The sequence below is a fragment of the Cydia pomonella genome, chromosome 24 (genome assembly GCF_033807575.1).
Source record: "Cydia pomonella isolate Wapato2018A chromosome 24, ilCydPomo1, whole genome shotgun sequence".
Taxonomy (NCBI): Eukaryota; Metazoa; Arthropoda; class Insecta; order Lepidoptera; family Tortricidae; genus Cydia; species Cydia pomonella.
Window position 1 is genome coordinate 1,078,318 of NC_084726.1, and position 18,180 is coordinate 1,096,497.

Below are 18,180 nucleotides of genomic sequence, written 5' to 3' on the forward strand. Positions count from 1 at the left end.
GATTTCCATGACATGATGAAGAAAAGAATTTTCTCTCTCCTCTCCTGCGGGGTAGTATTAATCAATTTTAATAATTACATTATTTTAGAGTTTTATACTCATATAATCCGTAATCCCATGTGCCAAGCCTCCAAAGAAATAATTTAAAAATTTAAGTCTGTGGTCTTAATAGTACAACGGGTTATTCCTACTAGTTACCACCAAGTTGTTACTAGTGGTAACTACTAGGAACTTTTGTCCACCTTTTACCACAGGTAGTTACACTAACTTTATTCCCACCTTTTACCACTGGTAACTACTGGGAAATAAAATTCCCACTGGTAATAGGTAGGATTTTTAATTCCACTGGGAATTAACTCTAATAAATTATTGGGGGTGATTACTGAATTACCCCCAATAATTTGTTAGAGTTCAAGAACCCAAATAAATACTTCAAAACACTGTGAGACCTATGATAAGATGTACCAACTCTAATATAGTGTATAGTGTAACGGGTTATTCCCACTAGTTACTATTACTTATTTAATAACAGCCAACTTACGTGTATGAACAAGGTTGGAAAAGAAAACTTTTCGATGAAAGTTCGTTTGCCCAGTTTGCGGACACAATGTTGTTCAAAATGTTTGGAACAAATACGCGAGTATTTGTGAGGCATCCAATTTGATTTTCCAGTTCCCGCAATCCATTCTTTAACAATTTCATCCTCCGTCGGAAAGCTGGAAATATCAAATAGCTTGAAACTCCCGAAATATGGGGTAATTGCAGGGGACTTTTTTTTCTATTTGTTTGCAACCCTAAATAAAATACTACTGAATTTGACTGGTTTACATAACCAAACTTTCTGTTTTATTTTTAGCAATAATTTACTGATATCTCCTATTTTATGAAGTTTTTCATAATCCAACTAATGATGTAACTCAGTAACTTGGTTCCTGTGAGATTTGAGAAAGAAATACATGATCAAAATACGAAAAACTTGTACTTACGCATGAAATGTTACACCCGCTTATTTTCGCAAGCTATTGCTTTTGTAGGCAACCACTGAACACCCCACCATGTTAATTGTACGTAAAAACATCTTACACCTCCATTAAATACTTAATAAACACAATCATTCACTTTATAAATCTTCTACAATAAGAAAACCACATTGTTTACTAGCACTCTTGACAATATGATTGACAGTTTAATGTATGGCATCTTGCGGGATTTTGTCTCTTTCACTCTTATAAATTTCTGTATATCGCCATCAGCCTCCTTCCTAAGCTGCCATAACCCGACCATGAAAAAAAACCCGGTCGGTGATAAAGACAAAGCATTGCACTATTTTCTCTTTCCTCTTATAGGAATCGCAATAAGACTATCTTTCTCTATCAAAGAGTGTCAGGCCCTTGCTTGTAAAGGATGACTCTTGTTAGACCGGCCCGGGACGGGGCTGGAGCGTCCGCGGATTGACAGGTGATCAGTTATCAACTAATCACGTGATACCATCAATAGACAACGAAGTGTCGGATGCCCCGGCCTGGACCCGGGCCGGTTTAACGTGAGTCATCCTAAAAGATGTTTGTGAACTCGGCCGTACACAATGTTTGTCATAGAGTCCAAACTTCTTTATAATGATTGCAATTTTGGCAACAATGGCGTCCTTGGCACCGAACTGAGGGCCTACCGCGAACCACGTTCGACGTGTTGCCTCTCTGTTGCACTTGTAAATTCGTACGTAAGTGTGACAAGGAGCCAATACGTCGCACGTGGATCGCGGTAGGCCCTCTGAGATCGCGATAGCGGACGTAACGAACCGACTCAAGGACCCGTCCTTGGTCCATATGCGTTACGAAACTAATGTTTGAATACCTAATAATGCGGTTTAGGTGTTTGCCGAAATATTTTGTTTGTAACTTTGGGATTTTAGTTTTAAGGTCCTTAAGCAAAATGTAGAGCTGTGCACTGGAAAAAAAGCATTTAAAACAATTGAAATTGCATTAACGTTTACTGTTTTAAGTGAGCCTATCGAACAAAACAGTAAATTTTACTGTTTTGGGTAGCTAAAATTTAGTGACTGTTCGTTTATTTTTATGGTTTTTTCAATACTTAGAAATGTTGAAACAGTTAACGTTACGGTTTTGTATTTTACTGTTTTTCAATCATTTGTTGATATTGTATAATGCAGTTAATCTTAATGAAAATCACTTTAATGTGTGCTGATAGTAGACACAAATAATCCCAAAGTCTAATCTCCCTAGTGCTTGACATCTTTATGCCCAGAAGATGACACCTTGCTGCCACCTTTATTCATAATGACTTACGGCCCGATTCGAAGAATGAGATACGATAACGATAAGTTCTGGTTTAGATAAGTTCTCATTTTGATCGTTTCGTTTGCATGTCTTATAATTGACAGAAGCAGCTCGATTCGGGCAACCAATGTCACTTTGACGTTAGAAATATCGTAGATGAATCTTATTGGGATCACAGCGGAATCGAAATAAACGTCAATTTTGACATGTCGTTTAGTTATCAATCTTCTGACGTGTCTTAATTATTCTTCGAATCTGGCCGTTAAGCGCTTATATTATATCTCTATACGGTCGTCGTTGTGATTCAAGATAGCGAAGACGTCTCCATTTTTTTTTTGTTTTTTGCTCATTCATGTTGTTAAGTGTATTATGTGTATCATATCATATATTACTGGTCAGGCTTTATTTAGGCTGACACACGAGCGAAAAAGGTCGTCGAGCCGTAAGTTCGCGAACTTACTCGCACGTTTATACGGGACTTAACGATGCTCCCGCTGCGCTAAACAAAGTTGCCGCTTTCCGCCTCCGTCGAGCAGAAAAATAGAATGCGCACCACGGGAGGAAACGTACGTAGGACATTCCATCTCGCGTGCTAGCTACCCTCGCCTTCGGCTCGGGTAACAATTTTACACGCGGCACGCAATTTCCTACTTTTCCTCCCTTGGGACACAAATAACTATTGTGAAACGGAAACCTCATCCGGACCATTGGAAATCCATCGTTTTGTTAGGTAAAGTCACGGACATTAATTGTCGAGCCATTTAGGGTTCAAGATAATTTAGTTATTAATACTAACAGTATGAAATGTCCAATGTAAAGTAAACCGTAAATGGCTCAGCAATTAAAGTCCGTGACTGTACACCAGCCTCCATTCGAAAGTGACTTGATGAAGGGTAGATGTAATAAGCGAGATTTAAGTTATAGGATATTAGCTTATACCTTTATACCTTTAAATAAAAAAATCTTGTATATATATTTCGCAGATCTCGGAAACGGCTCTAACGATGTGGATTAAATTTGCTATGGAGACTTTTGGGGACAAAAATCGATTTAGCTAGGACTTATGTTTGGGAAAACGCGCATTTTTGAGTTTTTATATGTAGTCCGAGCAAATCTCTGTCTCCCAGATCTTCTACTTCCTCCTGCCATTATCCCACGTTATTTGAGATCGGCACAATATGTTCTTGTCTTCCATTCTCCTCTATCTTTCGTCATCTCAGCACTCACACAAATCTCGGTCTCCCAGAGATTGCCCATTGCTGGGACAGTGACGAACACTCGGACGTACCTTACTGTAAGGCCTACCCAAGTATATTAAATCGAATAGATATCTGAGCTTACCTATCACCCACACTGTTCCATACTTGATTAGTAAATTTGCAGTTCACGGCACTGCTGAGTCAGCGACACGTCATTCACACAGTTACAATTGATCATTCATAAACCTTATCACATACACATAAGGTCTACTTTTAGTAAGTTGACACTGGCACAGCCAGTCTACAAAACACTGAGCATTCTTAAACCTTATTTCAACGGGGTAAAGTTCATTATTAGTAAGAGGATGAATGTAATGTAATTATACGTCGGTTCGTGACCGTGGTTTGGAGTGACACGTGCAATTCTGCGGTACTGCACAGGGCTATAACCGCGAAAATCGAAATTCGTCATTTGCGGGCATTTTTCTCTGTCACTCTAAAGACGCCTTTATGAGAGTAAAAGAGAAAGATCCCCGCAATTTGCGAATTTCGGTTTTCACGGTAGGCCCCCTGTACTAGGTTTCTGCTTTGATAGGGCTGCCATCTCGAATTACGCCAAACCCGGACAAAGATTCAAAAAAACCCGGACATTTGGCGTAAATCGCATTTTTTCCCCGGACGAGTCCGAAAATAATATTTTTTTAAAAACAAGACCTTTAATTTTACATGTAGTTTTAATGTGCTTCCTTACATGAAAAGTGTCCGGGTTTTTCCCGGACACTTCTTGACACCCCCCCGAACGGCCTTCAAACTAGGACCAATCCGGGAAAACCCGGACGGATGGCAGCCCTATGCTTTGATATAACCGAATGGTTACTGAGAAAATTATTTTTGCTGTGTATTGGGTTGATCTGGTTAAAAACACATTTACTTAAAAACAAAAACATAAAGAAGAAATAATATTCATTGATCATGACACTGCCACTGTTTATGAACTGGAGATCCTGGTTTCACACAATTTGCTTAGTTTAGGATTCTAGATACGTGTAAGATGGACCTTAATTATTTATATTCACCATAACAGCTCGTAAAGGTTCTCTTTATATGTCAAAAACTGATGAGATAGTTGCACTTTATCCACAAGAGAGTGGTCAAGTAATTTGATTCAAGTTTTGAGTTGTTTCCTCATGTCAGCTATTAAAATTGACTTTTAAATTATGATTAAATGATAAACATGTAAGGTAAGGTGGGATAAGACCGTAAGACGAACATAGTTTAGAATTGACTTTTAAATTATGATTAAATGATAAACATATAAGGTAAGGTGGGGTAAGACCGTAAGACGAATATAGTTTATTTATTCGGGGCAGTAGGTAAGGTATGAGGATTCCATACAACTGTGTGTCTTGGCCCGGTGATAATCTTACTTACCCCACTTTACCTTAACGTTCATTTGGATTTCATTTGTAATGTTTTACAGTTAATATCTTCCTCGCGTTCGTGTGGTAAAAAATTTTGCGTTTCACTCGGTAGCACTCTCAGTCCCTTACACTCGCAACTCGCAACGCTCAAGATTCTACTTTTCAAAACAATCGCTACACTCGTGGTTCAATTTTGGACTATTTCTCTTACTCAGGTATCAAAATTACTACAAGTGATTAAACAATAATAATAATAACTTTTTTTTGTGTCATTTTGTACTTTGTCGCAGTGACAATAATTCATATTTATTGTAACTATGACAAGATACGACATGCTTAATACTTACATAAATTAAATTCAATGAATATAAAAAATCAACATTCCGAACAGGACAAATAAATATAAATACTTAATATTTAAAAAAAACCGAATACTACGGAACCCCACACTCGAGGTAGATAAGGCGTGAAAACTATTAATTTGGCGTATTACACTTGATTAATGACGGCCTTCGCGGCAGCCATTTTGTTATTGCCAATACTTTATATTGGACAACATTACGTGACTATTCGTCGACCTTATGTCGAAGCAATAAGGGTTGAATTGAAACTGGTCAGTGAAATGTGTTGACGATGGTACTATCTATAGTATGCTCATACCAAACTCACGACCGGGGTCATATTACTGTCTTCTTCACTCTTGCTACGATCGTGTAAGTATAACTGAGAAGTTTTACTACCCCGAAGGCAGTTTAGTTTGCGGATATTACTATCACTAAATATTATCAGGTTTCGTCTTGGAATTTTTTTACATGAAATTTTTTTTGATGAGATTTCACTTCTTTTTGAAAATCGCTTATATCTTCCATCCCCTAATTTGAAGGGTTAGAGGTGATTTACTATTAAAAATCCTGAAATACGTATATTTATACAATCTGCTTTTTTTACTTCTATGTTTATTTCGGATTTTAATCGGATGTCCCAGTAGCAGAACATTTCATATAAAGCTATTCACACTTACCCGACACCGATTGGCCTGCCACTGGACATCCGATTAAAATTCGGGCCCGACATCCGACAAGTGGGAACGGGCTCTTAAGAGGCTGTCAACACCCAATGTCCTTGAAATTGATGTTACTTAAACAGTTTTTTAAGAAAGACTATTTGTTTTAGTCAAGTAAGAAAAATATATGTTCATATTAATTATATTTCAAAGACCGTGGTTGTACTCGATACATGATTGAACGAAATCGGCTCGATAGAAAATAATTGCAAAGATTGGTCTTAAAATCACAATTAAACGGTTCTATGTCTTTATTGTTTTGACTTATGGGTCTGCAATTAAAATCACTATTTCAAAACATTTATATCTAAATCGTGGTTGAGTAAAATATTACACTAATAATCCACTTTTTTTTATTTAAATATTTTTCTTATTATTCCCTTGCCCAGGCCCAGTAACATGCGACAGTGCTATCTCATTTACTCCGATAGAAATAGACAGTGTGCGCGCTTTAGGTATTGACAGCCTCTTAAGGGGGTGAAAATATATTTTAAAGTCTTTTACTTACAACTTCTACGCAGAACTCGTTACTTTATACATTTTATACTGATTTCTGCCCGCGAGTTCGTAACATAAAGTCACTTTGCAAATTAAACTCCACGGCTATTAATTTACAGTTAATTTTGTAATGGGACTTTCCGGAGTTTTGGAGCTTCAAGGCCGTTTGTTATGTGTGGGCTTGTTATTGATAAGGGTAATATTTGTAAGCAAGGCCGAGTAGTCGACCGTGAGGTTTTTAATTTTTTTATTATGTACTGACTATTAACGATTAACCATCAGGAGTATGGAAGGTAGATGCAAGGAACAGAAACTCCTTAGGCAGAATTGTTGCAAAAGTGTCCAGCTGTTAGCTATAAATAATAGTTCCAAATCTCTCCAGAGTAGCGCTAGAGTAGCTAAGAACCTAGGCGTTATTGACAGAGTGAAGTGCGCTGTCTATGATTAGATTTTTTTCTCAAGTATTCTAGGTATTGTAGCGCCACCTATTTATGGTTTTTTGTCGGACACTTTTTGGTATATGGAGATTTTGTTCCTTGCATCTACCTTCCATAATCAGGAGCCTATTACACCACACCAATTGTCAAATTGACACCTACTGAGAATTATTTCCTGTCCATTTTTGGATCGATAACCGGATGTACGAAATTAACCTTCTTAAGGTTTGACAATAAACGTGCAAAAAAAATTACCTAGAGCTTTTTAAGGGAACTTCGCATTTTTTTTTAAAGCTTTATAAGGGAGTTTTTTGAAAATTCTCTTTGGAAACTTTGTTTGCAAACCTCCTTTAACACGTTCTCTGCGATGCGGGGTCGAAAGGCCCCTTGGAAAGTATGGTTAATGACGAGTTGCACTAATTGCCGCAGCGAAGGCGCGAGGCGTGAAAACGCCTTTCTATCGCTTCGTATAAATCTTAGGACATTTTCAGAATAATTTTTTAAGTTGCTGTTAGTTAATAGTGCAAACGATGCCATCAAGCTTATAAATAAAGTGGTGTTCCACTATAAATTTAAAGTAAATTAATTCTAGAAACAAAAAAACCGTCTGCTACATATATTTTTGAAATGGCCTTTTCACTAGGTTTCTTTCTACCTATATCATTTATATAAATCATAACAACATAAAACATTTTTAATAAAATTACAAATTCGGACATATTGCATGAGAACAAGTCAGTTTGATCAGAGGGCCTACTGCGAACCACGTTCGACGTGTTACCTCTCTGTCGCACTTGTAAATTCGTACGTAAGTGTGACAGGGAGGCAACACGTCGAACGTGGTTCGCGGTAAGCCCTCAGCTACTAAATTTAGCGTTCGAACGGTGCGACTGAGAGGCGCTTTCCGAAGCAGGTTGGTTCTGCCGGTCGGCTCCACCAGCAGCCGCGGTCGCCGTTATGATATGTGATAATCTAATATGATATGTGTCATTTTTAGGGTTCCGTAGCGAAATGGCAAAAAACGGAACCCTTATAGATTCGTCATGTCCGTCTGTGTGTCCGATTATTGATGTTTGTTTGATTCCTGGGTATCTATTTGATATCCACGGCAATAAGTTAATTACTAAAGACTTGCAATTCGCAATATCAATTAACGACCGACGATTTTGACGACCGGTTTGGCCTAGTGGGCAGTGACCCTGCCTACGAAGCTGATGGTCCCGGGTTCAAATCCTGGAAAGGGCATTTATTCGTGTGATGAGCATGGATATTTGTTCCTGAGTCATGAGTGTTTTCTATGTATTTAAGTATTTATAAATATTTATATATTATTTATATATATCATTGTCTAAGTACCCTCAACACAAGCCTTATTGAGTTTACCTACTGTGGGACTTAGGCAATTAGTGTAATAATGTCCTATAATATTTATTTATTTATTTAATTAATTAAAACGTTTTTGTAATCGTGTCACAAACACGTGTGTGTGTGTGTGTGTGTGTTTTGTACGCGTATCAAGAAGAGGGAAATTTGTCCGTCTTTACGTCCTTAAACTACATCTAAAAGAGAGGTATGGGCATTGTGAATGTTATCTCGCTTTCTGTGGTGGGGCACAGCACAGCGGATGTCATTCCGGATCTAGAAGAAACCAAAAATGTAACACTAGACTCCACTCATAGTGTTATGTTCCTGCCGGTGAGTAAGGTTGCCAGAGCTCAACGAGGGTGTAGAGTGTTAAGGTCGGCAACGCGCATGTAACCCGTCTGGAGTTGCAGGCCTACATAGGCTACGGAGACTGCTTACCATCAGGCGGGCGGTATGCTTGTTTGCCACCGACGTAGAATAAAAAAACTTATAAGAAACGGTAAAAGAAAACCAGACACTTGACAGCGGTTGTACTAAATAGTATTTTTTGTTATATGAATTAGTTGTACTATATGAATTGATTAAAGGCGTGCCGTGTCCTTATTTTTGATTATGTACCATAATTAATCCCAACTAGGGCTGCCATCTCGAATTTCGCCAAACCCGGACAAAGATTTAAAAAAAAACGTACATTTGGCGTAAATCGCATTTTTTCCCCGGACGAGTCCGAAAATAATATTTTTAAAAAACAAGACCTTTAATTTTACATGTAGTTTTAATGCGCTTCCTTACATGAAAGTGTCCGGGTTTTTCCCGGACACTTCTTGACGGCCCCCGGACGGCTAACTAGGACAAATCCGGGAAAACCTGGACGAATGGCAGCCCTAATCCCAACGTACCTACTTTAAATGTACCTTAACCTAGACCAAAATAGTGTCTGAAGATCTGTGCCGTCTGTGGTTGAAATGTGTTTTAAGAAAACTGCCAAAAATGTGATTACACATACGTTCAAAGCTTTATACAGCTTTTTAAGTGAACTATAGGTAAAACAGTTTTTGCGAGTTATTTAATTTAATAAATAAAAATACAAACCCATAAGACAAATCCTTTGCAACACAACACATACACAGTAAAAACGTTTTAGACAATCACAAATACAAACAAGTTTTTTTTTAATTTCACATTTTCGCAAATTTCACTGCCACGCACCAAAACGTCATCATTTCAGCTTAATTTTGAACACGTAAAAAATATGAAAAAATTCCATGATAGTCTTTTTGGCGCGAAAACCGAGCGTCCTAACGGTCATTTTTGAAAATGGAACAACGTTTTATAAATGTACGCGAGCACGCGAGTTATAAGTAACATTAAGAAACGTTTTCTTCATATAGAAAACGAAGGTTATAATTTTCAGCCATTTTGCAAAAAAAAAAAAACACTTAAATAAATCAAACTTTATACACTTTTGATAATATTTTTAAGTGAAACTATAAGCGAATTTTCGCGAATTTTAAGCAGTTCTGTTTATTTTTGTTTTGTTCCCAGTTTCTAAGGCTACGAGGCGGCTTGCAAGGCGCCTGAACACTGACCATTGTATGAAGAGGGTGGGTGGGGGTTCTTAATCATGGGGGTGGAATAACTTTGCTTTTTAATTATGGTCGTGCGTCGATAGGGGTTTTCGGTTTTTTGGGGTCATGGTGTCAGCCGAGACATTTTCTGGGTCACATCTCTATTTTTGGAGTTTTGTTGCTTTATAAGGTCTGATTAGATCATAGGGAAGTTGTAACACGGTTTTTTTCACTGATTTGAAAGGAAGAAGTTTCAATAAAACTTGTTTTTAAATGTAGTAGTAGTAAAACTCTTTATTGTACAAACATACAAAAAAAAAACAGGAAAAAAACACACACATCATTAGTACAAAGGCGAACTTATCCCGGAATCTCTTCCAGTTAACCTTTGAGCAATTAAGGGAGAATTAGAGACGGGAATGAATTGAATTGGAAATGTACATTTGTCATCAGATATATGGGAGCGACGAGGTGATCAAACATATCTGAACATTCACTTTAACTTCTTTATAAATGTGACCACCTTGGCCGTCTATATACTTGATGGCGACTTTTATTGCCTTTCGTCTTGCTACGTTCACAAAAAAGTTGACTGATAATCCTAAACCTTATTGCAGAGATATAAAGGTTTACCTATGGTGAGTTAAGAGTGATAGACCGAGCGTGAATCAAAAGTGAATCGGATCAAGATGAAAAATCCGTTTAAATTTGAAAAATTGCATTGGTATGGGTACCCAGTAAGCAATATTTCAAATATCAACCGATTTTTTAGTCTTCCCGATTAAACCCTGTGATTAGATTCGCCTCGACTCACGCTTACGTACCTACTCTTCCCTAAATTTAACTCAAGAACGGCAAGAATCTAGGATGTCAGGAATTGTGAAAAAAGTCTTAAGAGGGTCTTAATGTATGAAAATCATCAGGTAGTCTAGCTAAGATCGTTGATTATAAACGCCAATCTAAACTTAAATAATATATGGAAATAGTCACCCCATATTTTTTTTTCGTTTGGCGTTTGTCGATCCCGATATATGTTCATTTTCGATATAGGTACGATTAAGATATAGGCTACGGCCCAAGTAATGTCATGTAGTCATGTAGGATTGCACGATTTGCCTCTTAGATTGCAGGAAAATCGAGGCTTTTGGTTACGGAACACTAAAAGAATCTGCCAGCATAGCCAAGGTTACAATCGCTAAAGCTCCTCCCTATTAGTGCAATGCGATAGTGACAGTTGCGTTTCGATCGCTACGGAGCGTAAGCGATTGGCATGTTGACTACGTGGCCTGTAACATTTTTTTTACGAACAACAAATTTGTACGTTTATTATAAACTTACTCAATATTTGATTTTAGAAATTGGCACGAATGTTATTTATTTTGAAGACAGTGATATTTGACTACCTCTTTTGCAATTTAGCTTTTGTTTCTGATTGCACTAGTAGCATTAAGGAGTGGCAGCAGTTCTAATGTTGCACTTTCAGTGGCTCTTTACAACTCACGATTTTCAAATTCCATGGTGCCTTATATCAGTCAAACTCGCTTTTACTGTGGACGAAACCAATGCCAATGATAGAGAACTTTGAGTGATACTATTTTTACTTCCATACTTTCCCTTAGTGCCTCCGCTAATTTTGCGCGGGTGCATGGAGCGGGTGATCGTTTATTGAAAAATAGTATGCTCAACGCTAATAGGGTTGTTTCCATCTACAAATCTTAGGGCAGAATTGTATCCCAATAAATTCTTTTGGATTATAAGAACATGTTAAACTACTTTTACGGGACCTGTAATGACCATATTTTTGTAAATATTGAATTTAAAATATATTTTGACACACGTCACGAGACCAAACTCGAAACGTCATTGAATATTCTGATGACGTCACAACTCTCAGATTGACACTGTTGACAGTTAGGCGATAAACAACAAATGACAAATGTCAGTTGACAGAACGTATCTTCTACGTGTGTATGCAGTTATGTGTCAAACCGTAAACGGTGACGTCACACAATTTTCAAAGAGCGTTTTGGGTAAGCGAAAGCATCTGTCAAAATATATTTTGTTAATTTAACATATTTAAAGCCGTTTTTAGTATAAAAGTTGAATTTTAGGGCAACTTTTAGTTAATATAGAACGTAATATAAGCGTTTCATAAAATTTGAAACAACCCTATTGGCACAGACGCCGCCGCCACCGCCGGATTAAACCACATGGAACATAAGCATACCTTACCTAATAGAACAGGCAAACAATACTACTACAGAAAACAGTCTACATCCCACATCTCGCTGTGGTTAACTAGGATAGTGATACCACTGAAGTAAGAGTGGTGTTTGACGCATTATACAAAGAATGTATAAACGGAGTATCTCTAAATTATGAATATCATTCTATAGGTATAGTCGACATCAGATATATCAAAACAGCCGCGATGCTCAAAAATATCTGAGCACGCACTCTAACGTCTTGACAATAGAGGCGTGTTAAGATATTTGTGCGCGCCTTGGCCACTCCGATATATCTGATGGCGACTATTATGCCAACTTTTTTCGTACTGAGTAATTGTGCTCCAACACATTAAACATATATCACAATTTCATTTAAGTGTTAGAAAATTATAGTAGTGAATCATACCAAGCACAATATAATAATTTAAAATAGAAATGTATATATCTTATACCTTAGATGGAGCAATTCTTGTATATATATACTTAGGGAATCTCGGAAACAGCTCTAACGATTTCGATGAAATTTGCTATTTGGGGGTTTTCGGATCTAGCTAGGTCTTATTTTGAGTTCTTATGTTTTCCGAGCAAAGCTCGGTCTCCCAGATATTATATTGAAAAATAAATTTCTTATATTGGAACAAATCCTATAGCAAAATAGGCAAATTTGACGGTAATTCGTGTTGAGCGACCTTCCACATTGAGATTATAAGATCGTATCGTGTAAAGCAGAGAAGTAAAGTGATTGGAAGCCACCCACGCCGCGCCTCTGCATTAATCACCCTTGTAAGTATCCGTGCACATCGTATCAGGGATGCATTCAGAAATGAGCAACATAATATCAATCTGATAATACGGTCACCGCAACCGCTGTCACCGATTCTCCCGATACTGCAAGCAAGGTACACTTAATGCTGCTGGCACGTAGAGGGAAACTACACCCAGAACACTGGAGAAACCAGACTGGACGCAGACAGGCCAAACAAGCCATGCCTGGCATCAACGAAAAACTCACAAGGGCGCTCCTTCAACTAGGGAAGGTCCGACTGAGTATGGTAACCAGTGTCATGGACTATTTAACAAACATCTTTTCATAACAGGTGAGACCTCGCTGAGGTCCTACTCAACATCAAAGATTTGATAGGATTCCTCCCAACGTATACTATTTTGTCTGTTTCTGACACAAATCCTAAAATGACGCAAAGGGACATAGGCTTGTACAATTTGACAGACGTTTATGAATTAGTATAATTATTAGTAAAGGTTGATAAATAAAGTCAAAAAAAATAAAACTATGAATTCTTAAAACGCATTCATATATTGCTGCGATAAACCAATATAATTCATTAATACAAATATTAACATATTCACAAATTAAATTTACATTATATCAGACGTCACATACAAAATTACTATTTACAGTACATATGGTGCTACTTTACCGCACTAGTGCGCAAATTAGCATATTACGTTACTGTGTCAAACATTTAAAGGGCCATATGTACTGTAAAACGTTGTACGATACATGTGCAAATAGGTAATTCGCAACTCGTGTCGATTTAAAACACTCCCTTCGGTCGTGTTTTAATTTATCGCCACTCGTTTCGAATTTCCTATTTTTCGCACTTGTATCGTAATGTACTATTTCAATTCTATTGCCAATGAAATAACGTGCAAAATCGTTTAGACGAATACAAATTTGACGAGAAATTGTTTAAAGTAATAAATTTCATTTTGTATAAAATAATGTGTAGTTTGCTAATAATCTTACAATAAAATGCGAAAAGAAACGTTAAGCGATAAATTTCTCTTTTGCAAATTCTGCAACGGTTATTAATATCCCATTTGTAAGAAAACGAATGCAAAATAGTACATTACGATACAAGTGCGAAAAATAGGAAATTCGAAACGAGTGGCGATAAATTAAAACACGACCGAAGGGAGTGTTTTAAATCGACACGAGTTGCGAATTACCTATTCGCACATGTATCGTACAACGTTTTACAGTACATATGGCCCTTTAAATGTTCGACACAGTAACATAATATGCTACTTCTCGCACTAGTGCTATAAAGTAGCCCCATATGTACTGTAAAGATAATTTCTTTTTAAGCATCAATTTCTAGTTAGGTACTACAATAAAAAACACTACTTATCGTTCTTGGAAAGTACAACGCAAAAAAAAAAGATTGAACGTCATATATCAGATATCACATAAAATGTATTTTCCTTTCACAAATACCTATAAGACGATTATTTGTATAACATTGTTATACGAAACTTACTATTAAACTAAAAATGATTATTATACAGGCGTATGATTAACTAATTTGAACAAAATACAGGCGAAACGGAAGAATGTACAATTAATTTATATTACGAACTAACAAAACACTAGCTAAGTTATTTTCTAACCTTTTCATTGTTTTTCACATACACATATTTCCTGCTAGTGAGTAAATATAACCCTTAAAATCAAGGAAATAATAATAGATATTCTCGTTGCTGTGGTTACGACTAATGAAGATGTCTATGGGAATGAAAGGGTTAGTTTTATTGAATTGAGTGAAATTTCGATTTTGATAATATTTAAAGCCTGACCAGTAATATATGATCACGCGTCATATTGCGGAATTTCATTAGAACTAACATTTTCATACTAAACTGAACAGTCACCCTATACATGAGAAGAACAGCGCCCTCTTGACAATGATCATATATTTCTGGTCGGGCTTTACTCACATTTATTTTGTAAAAGGGAGAATCAACTTTTTAGCGTCACTCGTTGCCATGGTTACGATTAGTTGTCCAGGGGACAAAAGTTCATTGAAATACTGATTTTATGGTACTTAAACGTATCAAACTTGCGTTTTTGTGGTCGTTATAACCAATGTCCATAATGGGCCCCCTACTAAGCATGTTAATAGAACGGCATACAACGTCTCTTCAAACAAACTGTGCCACTGTTGTCCCTTGGACAACGGGACAGGATAACAAAACAAAAAAAGTTGATTCACCCAAAAACATAATTTAAACGTAAAATATATACTTCCGTGCATAATTCGCGATTTTATGCGAAAAATAAAAAACATCCTCAAAATTATGTATAAAATGGTTTAAACGGTGAAAATATGACAACTATTGCTAAAATCTTTTTAAATAAGGCACTAAAATGTACTAAAACATATCGGTCAAAATTGTTATCGTTGTATTGTTTTTAGTCCCCAAAAAATGTGACGAAATGGAGCTTTTTATATGAGATGATTGAAATTAATATTTTATTTTTCTCGTGGGAATTATAATCTAAAGCTAGAAAGACATGCAATAGCACTCGAAGTCTTTTATTTGTTTGATAGTCACTAATATACAAGCGTGACAGAGTGGTCAAAAACAAGACAACGAAATGACTTTTGACCCATATACAAAGTAAAGTCAGCAGAAAAAATATCTGCGCTACTAAGTCTGTTCTGATATAATTGATACAGAACGATGTGAAGATATTTTTGGCACGTTGGTAGCCCAGATATGTCTTCAGCTATCTACTTAGATACTTAAGTTTGTTTGAACATACTTAAATTGAACTCAAAGTTAAATAAATGCTAAATATTTTACAGATTCACTAGAGTACAAATGTGATTAACAGTTATTTGTAGAAAAGCACTGATTAATAATACTATATTAATTGAACCACGACACTTTATAATGTTTTTATATGACAGATACTAAAATAACAGTAAGATTGTCTAGTCTATCTGGTTTTATACTAAAATGACAGTCGGAGGACAATTCAGATAATAATTTATTGAGTGGCATTAACGGTTCTTTTCTGTTGGTCTGTTTTAATTATATAATAAAATTTAATTGTTATTTAATTATTTATATAAGAATACAAGTCTTGGAGACCCTTTACATATCTAAGGATAATTCAAGGATCGATTTTAATTATATTTTATCTCTGACACTTAGAGACTATTCCATCTCTAAATTTTTTTAGTATTTATTGTTTGTATTTTTTATCATTTTTTTGTGTAGTTCGACATTTCGGGACTGTATACATCTCTAATAAATTATCTAATATCTCATTGATTCCATATTTGTAATTTTTGTTTATTGGTAAAAAAAATACAAGTAAAAGTGCCCCTGTGGCCTATATGCTGAATAAATGTTTGATGTTTGATTAATTGATTATGGATATGATATGTCAGCCAACAGTTACTCCAGAAAAGTCAGTTTTTTTTTTTATAACAAGAAATTATTATCTGAATAGACCAGTAGGGCTAAGATGGTCAGCTCTTTATCATTTGTCACCATGCCTGTCACGTTCTAACAAGTATGTAAGTGGGAAAGTGACGAGCATAGTGACAAGTGATAAAAATGGAACCATACTGCTACCGCTGGATGAGATTGCGCAGTAGATTATAAATGAAATTTTAGTATCTATGATTTAAACAAACTGGTCAAGTTCTAGTCCATTTGGCCGTAGTCGGGTAAAAATAGACTTTAAAGTAATTATTTAATATAGGTACTTCAAAAACGTTTTTTTGTTTCTTTAGCTAATTGTCTTGTTGAATGAACGTCTTTTAAATCAAATTCCTTGTCTCTCAACACATATATGTTATTAATTGGTATGGCTTACTCCTGTACTCATAGACTTTTTGGAGATTGTAAGGTCTTAAGAAATACATTCATATTTTTTCAGAAGTTTATGGACATTAGAATAACAATCACTCATTAAAATGATTTTACAATAACTAATTTATATTAACACTTTCATTGCCAAGCGAAAGGAACCGGTTTTCAAAATAGCGGTAATATACCGGTTTATTTTGGTTTTACTCCGAACTTTCATAAGAACGCGAACGTTTTAAGAACTGTATTGTAACTTAAACAAACCGGTTTATTCGACGAACGACGAGACGGCCGGTTGGCTTGGTGGTGTGCCGCGTAAACCATCACACCTACCTAGGAAGAAACCGGTTTTTATTGTTCTAAACCGGTTTATCTGATAAGAAATTCATGGAAATGTTCCCCTAAAAACCGGTTTAAAAATAACCGTTTTACGAACGAAACCGAAATTAAAACGTTTGGCGCCAAGTAAATGATAACGGTTTGGAAATTTAACCGGTTTCCGAGCCTTGCTTGGTATTGAATGTGTTAAGTTCCTCGCGTGACATGCTTTGGAGAGCCTAAGTCTTCAGTTCCAAGCACTAGAAAGACCGAGACTGGTTCGCGTTGACAGCACATTTATTATTTCAATACAAAAACTTGGTCAACTTTAAACAAATGTACAGACGTACAACTCTCAGAGGCCGTAGCCAAGATGATAGACGACAAACGAAAAGAAAATTGTATCGAGATGACAAATGCGGATAAAAGTCACGTGATCTTATTTAAATTTTGTTTAGCGTTTTCTATAAACGGTATATTTTACAATTATACATATTTATTTACGTATCCTTCAAAACGCGTTTCAAAATGGCACCCTCTGTATTTCTAGTGGAGACTCGATGGTCGGACTTGATGGATATCTGTGATGTGCTCTCCACTTTGTCTATGTTTTGAAAGAGTAGGTAGCTTTTCTATAATATCTTTACTGTATTTACCTAAATATCCTTCAAATCATGCTTCAAAATGGCGCCCTCTGTGTTCCTCGTCTGGTTAACTTCTGTGTCCATACTAGTGGAGACTCGTTGGTCAGAATCGATGAATATCTGTCATGTTCTCCGCGTTGTCTATGTTTTGAATTAGTAGGTAACTTTTCTATAATATGTTTAGGTACTGTATTTACCTACATATCTTTCAAAACATGTTTCAAAATGGCGCCCTCTGTGTTCCTCATCTGGTTAACTCCCGTGTCCATACTAGTGGAGACTCGATGGTCGGACTCGATGGATATCTGCGAGGTGGTCTCCACGTTGTCTATGTTTTGGAAGAGGAGGTTGTTGGAGCCGGTGGAGGGGTTACGCTTGTGTCCCAGGACTTCTGATGGGATGGGAGATGGACCTGGAACAAAAACATAAATATAAGAATATGCTGTTGAATTGAACAAACAAATATAAAATAAATAACACAAATATAAAGCAATTACAATCGAATCAAACTCTGCT

The 18,180-nt window shown here is 36.4% G+C and overlaps 2 protein-coding genes and 1 long non-coding RNA gene across 6 annotated transcripts in view; 1 reads left to right on the forward strand and 2 right to left on the reverse strand.

Annotated features, from left to right (window-relative positions):
• Positions 1-9,839, reverse strand: part of LOC133531032 (protein stum-like) — a 97,344-nt gene extending 87,505 nt beyond the window's left edge. Inside the window, exon 1 of one of the 3 annotated variants that reach the window (XM_061869112.1) lies at positions 9,373-9,838. The gene's annotated coding sequence lies outside the window, so the exon portion shown is untranslated. Of the gene's footprint in view, positions 1-9,372 lie in introns of all 3 variants that reach the window. The other 2 variants (XM_061869114.1, XM_061869115.1) reach the window with 2 other exon arrangements.
• The window catches only part of LOC133531052 (uncharacterized), a 142,804-nt gene that overhangs the window by 61,520 nt on the left and 63,104 nt on the right, over positions 1-18,180 (forward strand). The window lies entirely within an intron of this gene.
• Positions 15,093-18,180, reverse strand: part of LOC133531031 (thyroid receptor-interacting protein 11) — a 101,970-nt gene continuing 98,882 nt past the window's right edge. For both annotated transcript variants that reach the window (XM_061869110.1, XM_061869111.1), the window contains one exon: positions 15,093-18,076. In XM_061869110.1, coding sequence (XP_061725094.1) covers positions 17,862-18,076 — 215 coding nt within the window. In that variant the 3' untranslated portion in view covers positions 15,093-17,861. The remainder of the gene's footprint in view (positions 18,077-18,180) is intronic.